The 16,923-nt window shown below is 41.3% G+C and overlaps 1 protein-coding gene across 2 annotated transcripts; it reads right to left on the bottom strand.

Moving 5' to 3' along the window:
* Positions 1-143: 143 nt before the first annotated feature.
* On the bottom strand, positions 144-8,872 carry LOC124142139 (potassium voltage-gated channel protein Shaw-like). 2 transcript variants are annotated; one of them, XM_046510422.2, is made up of 2 exons: positions 8,281-8,872; positions 144-1,188 (listed from the first exon to the last, which is right to left on the bottom strand). In XM_046510422.2, the coding sequence occupies exons 1-2, from the start codon at positions 8,731-8,733 to the stop codon at positions 337-339; spliced, it is 1,305 nt and encodes a 434-aa protein (XP_046366378.1). In that variant the 5' UTR covers positions 8,734-8,872; the 3' UTR covers positions 144-336. The 2 variants fall into 2 exon arrangements, with proteins under 2 accessions (XP_046366378.1, XP_046366379.1); XM_046510423.2 differs by having other exon boundaries at positions 977-1,188; positions 8,379-8,872.
* Positions 8,873-16,923: the final 8,051 nt, after the last annotated feature.

Here is a 16,923-nt window from a genome sequence, read left to right as displayed (position 1 = left end):
CATCGATCCACGCAATTGGGATCGATGACATGCATCAACCAAGTCACGAGCCTGACCACCCGATCCCGTTAGTCGCCTTTTACGACATGCATAGTCACCTTTTACGGCAAGCATGGGTTGCTGAAGACCTATTCTACCCCGGAATCTTCACGCGTCCCACGCAATTGGGGTCGATGACATGTGACAACCAATTCTGCGAGCCTGACCACCCGATCCTGTCAGCCGCCTTTTACGACAAGCATAAAAAAATGAATACTTACTTACAACATCCATAAACAGTCGTTAACGTTAATAAACAGAGCTTACTTTAATACAGGGTTAACATGTTAACTTTGATCAACATGGGTTAACTTTGACAACAGAACACGGATCAGGAGGTCGCTTCTGTTTCTTCAAACGCTGTTGACGTTGTTGGTTTCGCTTGTAGAAGTCATTGAAATTGGCAGCGATTACGGCAATGGGCATCGGAATGACAAGAATTCCGAGCAGAGAACAGACCGACCCAACCAGGTAACCACACACCCCAGAGGGCACATAGTCCCCATATCCTACCGTTGTCATAGTAACTACTGCCCACCAGATTGATATTGGTATGGTGTCGAAGGCATTGTTTTCAAATTCGCAATAATATTGTATAGATCCAAAAACTGTCGCAATAATCGTGAAGCAGGACATCAACAGGATTAGTTCCGATTTGCTACGGTTGATGGCCAAAAATATCACTTTCAGTCCGGTAAACCGCTCAGAAAGTCGTAAAAAGCGAAAGAGACGGAAGATATAGAAGCTCCGTAGTACTACATACAAAACGAACATGTCATAGGTTTGGGGAACGAATCCATGCAAAAATCCAATCTCGCTGATCAACACACTCCATCCACCTGAAATCGAAACAATGTCAACCCAGGTGAGGAACCTCTTCATGAACTTCCGTTTCTGTGCGCATGACAGGAAGTGAAGGATGAGCTCTACGGTAAAGATGCAGAGGCAAATTACATCAATGACATAAACGTAATCGTTGACCTTCGTAAACATCAGCAGTTCAATCTTCAAATTATTTCCACTTCGGAACTTTCGATATGAACTGTTGGAAGAAGCACCCGGACGTAACTCACGAAATTCAAACATGGTTTCCAGACAATAGAGGATAGCAGACACAGCCACAAGGATCATAAAGACAGTGTTCCATATCTGAAATTATAATGCACAATTAAGATCTATTTATTGTCTTTGGTGATAATTTATACAGAAATAAAGATTTTTTTCCACCCCCAACTATCGCAAAGATAATAACCCGACCGTATGAAACAGGATAAATCTAAACCTTGTCAGACACGATTCCAAGGCTTATAAAATCTGTGTCATATATGAACAGCATTGACGATGATTGCATACACGAAATCACATTTAAACACCTCTGTGTTCATAGTCAGTTAATTTAATGCTCTTTTACTTCAAGACCTGCGCAATATATGCAAATTTGGTGGCCAAATGGTACCTACACATGGACCAATTGCTGACCATTCAATTTTATGGGTATACAAATGTAGCTAATTTGGCAATATAAACAATCGTAATTTTCTGATAATGTATGACAATCAATGTGCACGTAATACCAAAAAATAGTTTAATGGTAAATGTTTGCTAAGAGGCTTTATCGTTGTTCTCAGTCCAAAATCATTGTGGGTAAATTGTGACAAGCCAATTTCTCGTGTCCCCCAGCAGTGGTATTCCTGGGTTATTGCTAAAAGCAAAACTCACTCACACAATTGTTTCCAGAAAGAAACAATTTTTTCATTTAATGTAACGGGAATAGCTAATTTTACCGTATGAACAAGCTTCTCATTCTAGAATCCGTTATTGTGTGACAATTTGATGTGCATGTAATACTAAATACTATTTTAAATGTCCAGGGCCCACTTGCACAAAACGATCTTAGCGCTAAGACAATTGTAAGCCTATGTTAAAGTATGGGAGTTAAGATCATCTTACCGCTAAGATCGCTTTGTGCAAATGGGCCCTGTACCCGTGAAGATCCGGGGTAGAATAGGTCTTCAGCAACCCATGCTTGCCGTAAAAGCGACTAACGGGATCGGGTGTTCAGGCTCGCTGACTTGGTTGATGCATGTCATCGATCCCAAGTTGGTGGATCGATGTTCATGATATTAATCACTTGATTGTCTCGTCCAGACTCGATTATTTACAGACCGCCGTCATATAGCTGGATTAATTGCTGAGTGCGGCGTTAAACAACAAACCAACCAACCAACCAACCAACCAGGAAACATTCCCTGTCGGACGATGTTTGCGGGAAAAGAAAAAAATACTAGTACAAAAACTGCTTCTTGTATCCGGAAATCCTGTTTCCTGTTTCCGGATCCTGACAATGATTTTCAATTACCAACAGTGAAATTACGCACTAGTGTGTCCCACTTAACGTACAGTGACCTCGCTTGATGATGCCTTGTTCGTATTTACTACCTGGCATCACCATGAAAGGCAAGGGCACCATGTGATCACTGTGTGTTATTTAGTCTCATTCGTTAATTGGACAGGCATTGTCCGCAGACACTGAGGTGAGGTTTGAGATGCAATCGGGTCGAGTGTCTGCGCAGTACATGGTATCACAATCAACATATGAGCCAACCTGCCAAGCGGAAACGAAATTGAGTGACAGTTGGGAAAAGAAAGACATCTGTCGGTGTACGAATACGAATACGAATCCTAAAACTAGCCTTGATATTTTGAATAAACGCTTTGGAAACCAGTATGGACATCTAGTGTTCGAATATTCAACAAACAAACTCGCACACACACAGCTCTGAACCTTCCATAATGGTCCTCAAAGTTTTGAGGCGAGCCGCTTGGTTTAGCTGTTGCATCTCTTCTCGACTTACAGGAGGGTGTGGTCTGGTTGACTTGGTTGATGCCCCGATTGAGTGGCTCGCATTATCAATCACTGGTTCGTATAGCTAGGTCTTTAATATTTACAGGCCGTCGTCACATAGCTAGAATATCTCTGAGTGCGAGTTGACCAACAAACCAAATTTAATTTCCAATGCTCGTTGAAATTTAAATTAAGAAAATACAGTTACATAAAATTACAATTGCAATCGTATCAGCTGTTTTCAGACATATAACTGCGTACAACAAACGTTGCATCAAATACTACAGTTAGCTTTGGTAAAGTAGATATCAAACTGAATAAATTGAGTGGGAATAGTCTCTTACAGACAAGATCAAAGAAACGGCAAAAAATATCGTCATTTAAAACCAGTTATATTTATAACATTAAGTATTTATATTTATCATTTCTGTATGTTTTACATACTTATAGCTACCTTTTATTGTAAAATATGTAAATGACCGACCATTTTGCCTGCCACAAAAGAATTAGTTAGTTGTAATGTGTTTTACTTAAAAATATATCTGAAATAAATCTAATCTCCATACAAAATCCGGTGTGGTTGGGCGTGCCGAAGCCACCAATGGTGATCCCCTTCTGGCTGATCCGTTTCCTTATACATTTGAAACAATCTCATTAAACTCAGATCTTAGTTCTCGCTACCGCTAAACAAAGATCTGAGGACATCCCATTACGGGTCACGTCAGATCAACCTTGCGCGAACTTTGACCGACCAATGGAATGACCAATCAGGAGGCAATTTTCTCGTGCTTTACGGCACTAATTTCAAATTGGCGACTACGCTTCGAAACATATTTTGACAAATTCTCGATTACAAGTTTGAAACCTAAACAAAAGAACATTTTGGCATGGTTAATAGATGGTCTAGATTGTATGGATTCAGTCGTTAAACCCGTAACTATCGTTCGGAATACCCCGTGTTAAAGTTTTCGTCGTTGCATGATTAGAAATCTCATTCCGACTGTCACTTTGATAATCTGGTAAGCGTCGCTCTGATTGGTCGGATGAAAGGTCGTTCTGACGTGACCCCTAATGGGATGTCTTCATACTACTAAGGTCTGATTTTAATGAGATTGCATTTGAATCGGAATATCCGCTCGGGTTGGCAAAATCAAAACAAGAGAATTTGGCCAAGCTTAAGATATAGCGATGATTTGCTATAGTTTAAATATGGTCAAATAGCTAATATCCTGCCACTGATTTACCCACCTAAACTAGAAAAGACATAAAAGAGACCATCTGTTTAATATTTGGTACTATGCATAAATATTCCTATTTGAGAAAATACTATCTACAAGACTGAATGTCTAGATATGTGTTTCAACAGTCAATTTTCTCTTTATGTCGAGCGATATTCCAGCAGACCAATCTTTGGTGTCTACATTTCACAACTTATGAGGTTAAAACCAGCATGCTCTGCTTTCGAAGATTTCAAAGATTTTCCACCAAATTTTTAAGTTCAAAGAAGTCCTGCAAAGTATAGTCTATGTAACAATTGCGAAGAACGGTGCTCATGATATCAATCACTGGAATGTCAGGTCCAGGCTTGATTATTTACAGACCGTCGTCATATAGCTGGAATATTGCTGAGTGCGACGTTGATCATCAAACAAATAAACAAACAAACGATATCGCCCGCTGAGGGGAAACAACGGACAGTAATTTTAGAGTGGCCCCAAAAATACCGCGATCAGTGTCAAAATCAACCTGAACAATATTTCTTTACGACTGGAACAAACCCATTCCTGACACAGTTATTGGGTTCCTGTGGCTACGACTGTTGTCACACAATTCAGACGCTGTCAAAGTCTCGCCGAATTGCAGGCTGCCCCGTGGTCTGGTGGAGAGAGCGTCTACCCGGAGAGCGAAAGGTCGGGGTTCGATCCCTGACCGCGTCATACCAAAGACGGTAAAAGATTGTACTTGTTGGCTAAGTCAAGGACAGGTCGGCTCGAAGTATACTGTGTCTGATAAGGGTATTCATGTTAAACTGCGGCATGATATCTGAGTGGGCGAGCACCATAAAATCGGCATCAGTCCGGACTAGTACAAGCAGCCATACATACACACAGACACGTGCATGCACGTTGCTATGTAAGTGCAATAATCTTGAACGCGTACTACTTACTTTTCTGTTCCAGATTACTAGACGAGAAATATAAAAAAGTATAAATAGATAGAGGAAATTTGTTTTCCTTGTCAAATAACGATGATAGCATGAAGTGAGGTGAGTTGAGGTGAAATGGGGTTTAACGTCGCGTCCAAGATTATTGCACTTATGTGTGTGTGTGTGTGGCTGCTTGTACTAGTCCGGACTGATGCCGATTTATAGTGCTAGCCCACCGAGATACCATACCGCAGTTTAACATGAATACCCCTCTCAGACACAGTATACTGACTCCGAGCCGACCAGTCCTTGTTTTAGCCCCTTAATGCCGAGCGCCAGACAGGGTAACAACAAGTACCATCTTTTAACGTCTTTTGGTATGACGCGGCTGGGGATCGAACCCCGGACCTTCCGCTCTCCGGGCGGACGCTCTACCATTAGACCACGGAGGCGGTCGATAGCATGAAGTTATCTCATCTTGTGATCTGACAAAATTAAAATTTTCATGAGTGACACAGCCACAAGTCAAAATATCAACTTTAGTAAACCACAAGCTGAGATAAACATTTCATTTGACCAAAAAGCTTAGTCTGATTCATATTATATTTTCTTTTTGATCTTCATGACCTTACTAAAAAAACATAGTGTCAATGAGGTAGGCTGACTGTAGGTCTGACAAAACGAGATATATCACCTGATTTTAATAATCATATTGTTTTCCCTCTTGCGAAAGTATGTTTTCAGCATGGTCAGACTAAACAAAGTATTTCATGATTAAATACATAATACAAATATCAAAACCTGTTTCATTAAAACAAGTGTGAATTTCCGTGTGGTATTGATATAAAGAACTGTAGTACACTCTGTCATTAAATTGATGCATCTGTTGTGTTTACACAGAATATAATGTTTGAGTTTATGTCAGCTATATAGAGTTACCCCTTCTGAATATTTATTTTGTTCTTTTGTGAATTAATTCCATTTACATCGTAATATGTTTGGATGAAAATCACAGCAGAAAAGGTTATGTCAACTTGACTCATTGCAAAACGATAGTGCGTGGTGCATCAAACACCACAATGCAACGTGAAATAAACATGATCATCGATCTGGAGTTCGCCAAGCAACGCGATGACAGAGCAAATCAGCAAACTACACGGACGTGTTTCATGTTATGCAGTTCATGTACGATACAAAACTTCTGTCATTGATTATACTATCACATTGTATCCATATGCCGACGGGGTTATGATAAAATAATCTATTTCGGAAATACGTATCTCGAAATGCACCTTTCGATTAACATCCGGGATCCTGACTGCAAAATGCGAATTCCAGTGTATTACAGGCATATTTTAGTTGGACCTCGGGATTAAATGTGCAATATCTTCTCTATTAGATACAGAATATACCATTTTTTTGTTTGAAATGTCCATCAGAGAAAGGAACAACATGCTCTGTGTTCGCTATCAGCTGATGCGATTCACACTACATGGAGCTTTGGTCTCCGGGTCTCGTTTGCGATCCAAGATGGCGTAAGTGTGAAAAAGGTCAATAGGGACGATTTGTAAATATATTTGTAGTTGTGTACGAACACCATTTTGGCAAACTGATTAAGGGACTATTGCATAAACTAGTACACTACCTTCAATACATATCTCTGGATGAAACTAGTGTATCTGAGTAGTCAGTCTCTCAGCTTCGATGTTACTTTTTAACTAAAAGTTTCTTTTCCTGGCTATATGATAAAGCTGTCACGTTTAGAAGCCCCGTTTGTCAGCGCGTGATTCAGATTATCACTCTCAGAATATTTTATTTTCTTGTCGTTCAACGCCACAACAGCGTTCCAGCTATTTGAAGGCCATCTGTAAATAATCGAATCTGGACCAGAAAATCCAGCGATTGAAATGATGAGCATCGATCCACGAAATTAGGATACGATGACATGTTAGCAATACAGTGACCCGGCCTGGCTACCCGATCCAAGCATAGGTTGCTGGGGACCAACCGCCTTGTCCGGACTCCCCACGATCAACTTATGATAACCGTAAGCATTCTTCTTGGGTGTAGGCGACTACTCTTGTTGTAAGAGGCGACTAACGGGATCGCGTGGTCAGGCTCGCTGACTTGGTTGATGCATGTCATCGATCCCAATTGCTTGGATCGATGCTCATGTTATTAAACACTGGGCTGTCTGGTCCATACTCGATTATTTACAGACCGCCGTCATATAAATGGAATATGACTGAGTGCGGCGTTAAACAGCAAACCAACCAAATCTTCTTAAAATATATTAGTTCTTAGCACATGTGTTAGCTGTCGTGTTCCTGCATCTATTTAGTTCTGCATTATGAATATATTATAACAGCCGATACAAACCCCGCCCTGAAGGGGACACGGGTGGCCCAGTCGTCTAAGGCGCCGCGATTCGCTGTGCAGAGTTGCGTCCCTTGGGCACGCCAGAAACCTATGATTGTGGGTTCGAATCCATTGTGGGTTTCGCCCCGATTATGTTTCTAGGTTTGTCAGCACCATACCCTTGCTCGTTGGTTTCACCGAAATGATAAATGTCTGAGACCTGCATCACTTCGGGCTTTCCTCCCACATTAAGCTGACACGCCGCGATATAACTGGAATACTGTTAAAAGCGGCGTTAAACCCAACTCACTCACTCACCCGGCCTGAATGGTGTACATGTATGTAATATATCTGATACAAGCGGAGCACTGGGTGGCCAATATTTACCCTGATTATGTTTCTAGGTTTGACATTATAATTATTATACCACTGTTGTTTGTTTATTGTATAATGTCCCACTCAGCAATATCCCAGTTGTATGACGGCGGTCTGTAAATAATCGAATCTGGACCAGACAATCCAGTGATTGATATCATGAGCATCGATTCACGCAGTTGTGATACGATAACATGCATCAACCAAGTCGGCCTGACCACCCGATCCTGTCCCCTCTTATGACAAGCATTGGTTGCTGAAGACCTATTCTACCCCGGATCTTCACGGGTGCCACTGACTGATATTATGAACAACGATACCATGTAATTAACCAAGTCACCGAGCCACCAGACCCATACAGCCGCCTCTTACGACTAACATACTGGGATGCCAATTCTTACCCGAAGTCCAATGTCGAATGTAAAATGATCATCACGTTCACAAATCGAATACACATATTGAATACACAACAATATTAAAAAACAACTCTGATATTCAACTCCTAACAACAGCTAACCTTTGCAATCCGTGAATAGTTTGGTTGGTCAAGGCATTTCCAAAGCCGATCCCTGACTTTTCCGCAAGGTGACCCTGTTTCCTCTTTGGACGACTTACCAAAGTTGGCAGCCAAATCCTTGTTGATCTCCTCGCCTTGGTCCACTTGGAACATAATGAGCCAACAACACTCGGAGATCTGATTCTCAGGAATCTCCCAAAAGTCCAGTTCCCGTCGTATGGCATTCCCACAAATGTTGGACGGGAGGTGAAGCTCGGATGTCCTATACATGTTGAGAATACAGCTGAACACATCAGGATCTCTGTCGAAATAGTACTCATCTGCAGTCCCGTCATAGTACTGGCACGCAGGACTTATTTGACCGAGCTTGGTTTCAGGAAATCTTGACAGAACCTCAGCTGACGTTGTAAAATACAGACCCCCGACGCACAATTTAATACGCTCTTTGGTCATGACTTTTCTTTAATATAGAACGTCAACACCAGAAAATAGAATCAGTCCCAATTATCTGCCGAAACAGATTCCCCGGGGGGTAAGGCAATGTCACCTGGCGGAGGGATTCGTCTTGATGCCGTAGGACCAGAAAGGCGAATGACAGTTGCTTGAGATATTGTAGGGTATTGATTCTATAGATATATGCATTGCCACGATGGTCGCATTGGTTACGGGTATCGATTTGTTCGGCTTTTTGTTGAAGGCTCATGCGTGTCAGGGCGTACCTTTAATATTAAAACACTTACTTTAAGTCCATCAATATTTAATATAAGTGGTCTGTTCCAGTCAACAAAGTGCGCCTGGAAGCGTGGGGAAAGAATGAAGTATTTCTGTAATGTTTTGTTAACATCTGAGAGGAAGTGTTTGGATGTTGGTATTACAACGGAAGCTAATGTAATCAGCATCTTCCCTTTGATGTAAGATGTAAGAAGTTCTCTGTTTAGTGATAGAGCAGAAACTGCGGGACACAAAGAAACGTCTTCACTCGCCATGCGTATTATATTTTACATTTACAGACGAAACATGGCAAGGGCCCGTGACTATCAGGGCTATAATTGGTCTTCAGAAACCTATCCTTGTCGTAAGAGGCGACTATCGGAATCGGGCGGTCAGGCTCGCTGACAGATGTTATTGTATCGCAAATGCGTAGATAAATACTCATTATATCAGTCTTTGAATACTCTGGTCCAGACGCGATTATTTAGAGGCCGCCGTCATACACTACATTTCAAAAGTAACTTCCCCTATTTTCGCGAACATTTCGCGAAATTTTTCTGCCACTCTTGCGGCACTAACGTAGAATTATCGCGAAGCTTTTCCTTATACATTCTCAACATAGTCTCTATGACTTAACAAACCAATTTTCTTTAAATTATAAAGTGTTTATTGGTAGACATAACACTAGTCTGTAGATGTAAACACATTTGCTTCGGTAGACGATCAGTGTTCATAGAGATTAATTTTGTCCAGTATTTAATACATTTACTGATATAATACACATATAATCGTTGTCTTCCAGTTTCACCAAGAACAGCGTCATTGCTTGCATTATTTGGTAGGTTAAGAATCCGTATGTAATATTTAGTCTGTACCATCTCTATAGTTTCGTAGTATTGGACGTATTTATTGATGTACAAATTAGATGAAGCTGGCCGTATATCCTGGGCAACATATATAAAAAACATTCTTTTCAAGTATGGATTTGGCTACGCCTGGATAATTCAAGCTGTTGGAGATCCGCAAATATTCATTTCACAATTCAAACAACGTATCGTGGACTGTGGTCAACAACGTTGGATCTCAAAAATCAAAACTTAAAACATATTTAACTTTCAAATCGGTATTAACAATAGAAATGTACCTTCAGGAAGTAAACAAGAAGATCTATCAAGAAACCCTAACAAGATTCCGATGCAGCTGCCATAAACTTATGATCGAAACTGGACGTCATACCAATACAGAAGAAAACAAAAGATTTTGCCCACAATGTTAAAACTTGGACTTCAACTACATTGAAAATGAATATCATTTCCTTTTTATTTGTACTTCATATTCAACATTACTTTTACATTTTATTGATACATATTTTCACACTAATCCATCCTATGAATTTTTTTTAAATCTTATGTCTTCTAAATGTAAATACACTCTTACACAACTTGCTAAATATATCTACCACGCTTTTAGATTACGCGAGTCACTCACAATTCACTGATGTATTATTTATGTATTATATTCTTTTCATGTATTTATGCATACACTATATTGAGATAATGTATGTTCTATGGGCCTATGGCCTGAAACTTGGAGGAAATAAACTCTATACATAAACACATTTGATGATACAAATGTGAGTTTAAAGTTGATTTTGACAGCCCGGGCCAAGTCGGACCGTACACAGACCGCCAAACACTTCTGATAGCAACCATTTTGAAAATGTAGAGGAAAAAGAGCTTCACTTTGAGCACCGTGTTTTCTTTAACTACCACAATATGAGACACTAAAGTGGTACATAGGTAGATATAATAGTAGTCTGTAGATGTAAACACATTTGAAGATACATCTGTGAGTTTAAAGTTGATTTTGACAGCCCGGGCCAAGTCGGACCCAACACATACCAAACACTTCTGATAGAGACTATGTTGTGAATTTAGAGGGAAAAGAACTTCACTGTGTTTTCTTTAACTACCGCAATATGAGATCTGAAAGTGGTATATAGGTAGATATGATAGTAGTCAAAAGATTAAAGTTTGTTTAGTAACTGTAGAAATGCTTTGACAGTTATTAACACGTATTAGCCCTATGACATTCGCGAATATCCATTTCCAGAAAACATCTTCAGTTGGTCTAACATGAATTAGTAAAGTTTAATTAGGGATGTCCAACACGTTAATTAATGAAAGAAGAGTACTCAAAAGACTGTCATTTCCTGCCCAGGACATCACACACCCACACGCTAAGGTCGGTGAGAAACCTTCTCATCAAAGAAAACACGCAATCAAGACACTGGCTTTTCTACGAGAACTCCCGGTATGTAGTCATAATTATCAGTTTATTACATTGTTGAAGATGCATTTTGATTCAAACTCAATAAATTGACCAAAACTATACGTTTGTGGACATTTGAGATCTGCCTAGATAGGCACGTTTCGTTTTATTATACTGCAATCCATTTTTAGTAATACCGTATTTGTCTGGCGCTCAGCATAAGGGGCTAAAACAAGTTCTGGTCGGCTCGGAGTCAGTATACTGTGTCTGAGTGGGGTATTCATGTTAAACTGCGGCATGGTATCTCAGTGAGCTAGCACTATCAATCGGCATCAGTCCGGACTAGTACAAGCAGCCACACAAACACACACACGTGCATGCACGTCGCTATATGAGTGCAATAATCTTGGACGCGACGTAAAACCCAATTTCACCTCGCCTCGCCTCGCCTCGCCTCGCCTCACCTCACCTCACCTCACCTCACCTCACCTCACCTCACCTCACCTCACCTCACCTCACCTCACCTCACCTCACCTCACCTCACCTCACCTTCGATCTGCGGCATTTGTCTGGCAAGTGCATTACATAGTCTGGGTGCATTTATATAGGTATAACCAGCCTTCAGGGAACTGTTACCTCGCGAAGAGCCTCGAACAAGAGAGTTTGTCCCGGAAGTGAGGTAGGGAAGTAACTATAATTCCTGGTTGTTGCATGCCACACAAAAAACTACTCGCTTAAGCTCTTGACATTTTACGAGCGCTTAACTATGCGTGTCCCTAACACTCTTTCGAAATAAACCTTCTATGATTTTACTGCCACATAAAAAAAATTGCGGATGTGACGTTCTAATCTAACTCACAAATAGGAATATAAAAGAGGATCAACCATGTTAAGTATACATAATTCTGTTAGTAATCAGGTTGATCGCATAAGTGAGGTGGAACTTGTTTTGTGTTGACATTGCAAATGAAAATTGTACGTTTAACGCAAGCCAGCGATAATTGTTGATCCTCAAACAATACAAAGTAATGTTTAACCCCGAGAGATTCCCGGTAAGTGAGTGAGTGAGTTGGGTTTAACGCCGCTTTTAACAGTATTCCAGTTATATCACGGCGTGTCAGCTTAATGTGGGAGGAAAGCCTGAAGTGATGCAGGTCTTAGACGTTTACTACTTGGGTGAAACCCACGAGCACGGGTGTGGTGCTGACAAACCTAGAAACATAATTGGGGCGAACCGGGATTCGAACCCACAATCACAGGTTTCTGGCGTGGCAAAGGGACGCAACTCTGCACAGCGAATCGCGGCGCCTTAGACGACTGGTCCACCCGTGCCCCCTATAAATCCATGTCACAAAACCAGTAATACCACTGCGTTACCTGAATTATATATGAATGAAATAAGTAATTAAAGATGATATAATTGTCCATGGTAAGATTCCGATTATATCATGAGCATGTGTTTATGAATTACTATCAACTAGGTATCAACGACACCAGGTGCTCCCAACACTATGAGCGTATCCTGCACCACAGGTTGCACCCTGAACAAACACATGTAAAAGCACGGTATATATGGTACAAGACAAACCAGGTACAAGGAACCGGTGCTACTGACGGGGCAGCACGTGCTTACCCTTTTTGCGAATACCCAGTGTCATCACTGATTTTCAGTGATCCATTCATATCATACGGAAGCCCTTTAGGGCCATTTGTTATTTTATTTTATCTTGAAATTTCAACTTATTATCTTGAAATTTCTACTTAGTATCTTGAAATTTCAACTTAATATTTTCAAATTTCAACTTCTGTATATTGAAATTTCAAGGTAGTATCTTGAAATTTCAATTTAGTATCTTGAAATTTCAACTTAGCATCTTGAAATTTCAAGATAGTATCGAAAAGAATTAAAAGAAACAATGGCCCTAAAAGGCTTCCGCAATATCATCTTCACCGCTTGTTTTCCTTTTACGCTCAATGAAAGCTGTTTCGGCAGATATCGACACCGATTATTCTTTGGCCTTGACGTTCTATATTCAGGGACCCGTGAAGATCCGGGGTGGAATAGACCTTCAGCAACCCATGCTTGTCGTAAAAGGCGACTATGCTTGTCGTAAGAGGCGACTCTCCGGATCGGCTGGTCAGGCTCGCTGACTTGGTTGATGCATGTTATCGTATCCCAATTGCGTGGATCGATGCTCATGATATCAATCACTGGATTGTCCGGTCCAGACTCGAGTATTTACAGACCGCCGTCATATAGCTGGAATATTGCTGAGTTGGCAGATTTCTCCCTCCGTTAACACGTTGGCCTTATACGCGACATTATTTGATCTGTCACTTATACCAAGTTCCTTGATCAAACAATTAATCTAGTGATGCTTACGTATAATCATGGTGATGTTATTTGTGGACTTGTTAGTAGAAAAAAAATTGGTTGGTTTGTTTGTTTGTTGTTTAACTCCACACTCACCAATATTCCAGCTATATGGCGGCGGTCTGTAAATATTCTGTCTGGACCAGACAACCCAGTGATTAATATCATAAGCATCGATCCACGCAATTTGGAGCGATGACATGTATCAACCAAGTCAGCGAGCCTGACCACCCGATAGGAAAACGTACACACTTTTAATGTGAAGCAGCCAGACTTTGAAAGCCAGCTGTCAAGGACGGAATGGGTTTATTCCAGTGCTGATTCCTCTTTTTCAGCGTGTGTATTCTATCAATGACAACATCGTACAGAATTTAAATCGTACTGTCCTCTGTTAATATATCGACCCGGTAAGCTAGTTCATACCTGTATTTACACACCACTTAAAGCGGTCGTTTTTATTTGATTACGTCCCGATAAGTGTAATGCCTCGCCTACAGATATACGGACGACGAATCACACGGGTGAATTGTATTAGTCAATAATAAAGCCATTATAGTTAGTGGTTTCACCTTACAAAACATCCACGATATTTGCATTTAGAATGGGGAGTGAGTGAGTGAGTATGGGTTTACGCCGCTTTTAGCAATATTCCAGCAATATCACGGCGGGGGACACCAGAAATGGGCTTCACACATTGTACCCATGTCGGGAATCGAACCCGGGTCTTCGGCGTGACGAGCGAACGCTTTAACCACTAGGCTACCCGACCTCCCCCATTTAGAATGGAATCTCAAAACAAGATCATAATAAATATGTTTGCACCGTAGAATTGATTCAGGATGCAGGGTCAACATAGGTCCACAATGTTTGTTATGAAGTTACTTTTGAGGTCTTCATGCAGATATATTACTAGTGGCATGCAAGAGGTGATCCGTGAATTACGTCCCTTTGTAATATAGGGTCCTTCCCATGGTCGACGTAACTTGTTGCTGAGAACCTTCTTACGACTTGATTCGCGCAACCATGTGAGGGTCCTCATGATCCGATTTGTCTTTTCTGATCTTCTGGGGCGCGCCGCGATTCGCTGTGCAGAGTTGCGTCCCTTGGGCACGCCAGAAACCTATGATTGTGGGTTCGAATCCCGGTTCGCCCCGATTATGTTTCTAGGTTTGTCAGCACCATACCCGTGCTCGTGGGTTTCACCGAAGTGGTAAACGTCTAAGACCTGCATCACTTCGGGCTTTCCTCCCACATTAATTTGACACGCCGTGATATAACGTGAATACTGTTAAAAGCGGCGTTAAACCCAACTCACTCACTCTGATCTTCTGTTTGAGCAATGTTCAGATTCCTTCTCAAAGGCATCATGTACGCTGACCTTGGTTGTGTCTGCAAACTGTTGTACATCCAAGGTGTTGGTTCAAGGATGTTTGTTTGTTTGTTGTTTAACGCCGTACTCATCAATATTCCATCTATGTGACGGCGGTCTGTAAATAATCGAGTCTGAACGAGACAATCCACTGATTGACATCATGAGCATCGATCCAAGCAATTGGGATACCATGATATGCATCAACCAAGTCAGCGAGCCTGACCACCCGATCCCGTTAGTGGCCTCTTACGGCAAGCATGGGTTGCTGAAGACCTATTGTACCCCGGATCTTCATTGGGTTAAAGGATGATGTCATGGCCCATCATCAACATTGTAGGGTGATCGGTATACACTTGATCGGTATGCCTTCATCATTACGCACTTACCAGTCTTTCTGATCCTCTGCCACATACTTACTGAACATATCATGAATTGTCCTGTTCAGTCGTTCTACTGCTCTATCAGACTGTCAGTGATATGAACTGGTTCTGGTTTTTGTGTGACAGTTCGTACATATGGATGAATAATTTCACAAATTCACATTCACAAAAATGCGTGCTATTGTTTCTGCTTTGTTATCGGGAATCGCAAATGCTTCGGAGTACTGATTGAAATAATCGGTCACTACAAACATGTACTTATTTCCTTGCGCTATTGTAGGTAATGGGCCCATCAAATCAATGGCTGCAGGATCAATTGGAGTCCGCTTGCCCAATGGTGCTTCCTGTGATTGATTGATTTTTCCGTGTTTGACAAAGCGTACACTTCCTGCAAAAAATCTTCCACCCCATGCGTGGCCAGTATTCCTTATGCTTGACCCTTCTTAACGTCTTTGCAGATCTGGGGGCACGGGTGGCCCAGTCGTCTAAGGCCCCGCTATTCACCGTGCAGCGTTGCGTCCCTTGGGCACGCCAGTAACCTATGATTGTAGCTTCGAATCCCGGTTCGCCCCAATTATGTTTCTAGGTTTGTCAGCACCATACCCGTGCTCGTGGGTTTCACCGAAGTAGTAAACGTCTGAGACATGCATCGCTTCGGGCTTCCCTCCCACATTAAGCTGACACGCTGCGATATAACTGGAATACTGTTAAAAGCGGCGTTAAACCCAACTCACTCACTAAATTTGCACATCTCAAGGCACAGCCTGTTACTGAGCTGTGTACATTTTGCAAAAACATTTGCGGAAGACCTCAAGGAAAATCAACTTTCTTTTCACCTCCTCTTCTGAGTACACGTAATTCAATTCGTGATGAAGCTTGTGATGGATGTCTCTACTCCAGCCATGTGACACCTAACCGGTACTTCTCATCCTTTAGCTGCATGTCACGCAAATCTTCATAAGTAAAACTGTCAAACCACCCAGCATCTTGGGTAGGAACAGTGCTTGGTCATGGCTTCTCATTCATCTGCATTCTAATGATTCCTTTCCAGAAGATGTTCGATGTTGAAATCGTGTTGAGAGAGCATTGTCTACCACCCACATTTAAGACATTTTGGCAATTTTATCTCTGGGCACTCCCACCTCCGATGTCCATCTTTGTGACAATTCCGACATTCATTATTTGTCTTAGCACTTTTCAAGTCATTGATCTGTCTTGCCTGATAACCTTCACTTCTATCACCACACATTCTTATCATTTGTTTCATCATACTCATTGTGGCAGCAACCTGTGTCTCCTGTTGAGATGACCCTTCACGTCCTTTTCGATTGCCACCCATTCTAAAGCCATTGTAAAACATCATTAAATGTATAAGGTTTTGAATGACGCATCTTTAACCCCATCTCTCTATTGGAGAGATCCCCAATTAACTTATGCATTTTAAGTTTATAACTCTCTTGACTTCTTGGTTTCGGGTATGATTTCCGAGGCACATTTTTCAATGCATTTGCAAATTCCTGAAGTGATTCTCCATC

The sequence above is a fragment of the Haliotis rufescens genome, unplaced genomic scaffold (genome assembly GCF_023055435.1).
Source record: "Haliotis rufescens isolate VD_foot unplaced genomic scaffold, xgHalRufe1.0.p SCAF_15, whole genome shotgun sequence".
NCBI classification, from domain to species: Eukaryota; Metazoa; Mollusca; class Gastropoda; order Lepetellida; family Haliotidae; genus Haliotis; species Haliotis rufescens.
The sequence above is the reverse complement of the archived record's forward strand: the minus strand, read 5'-3'. Positions and strand labels throughout refer to the sequence as shown.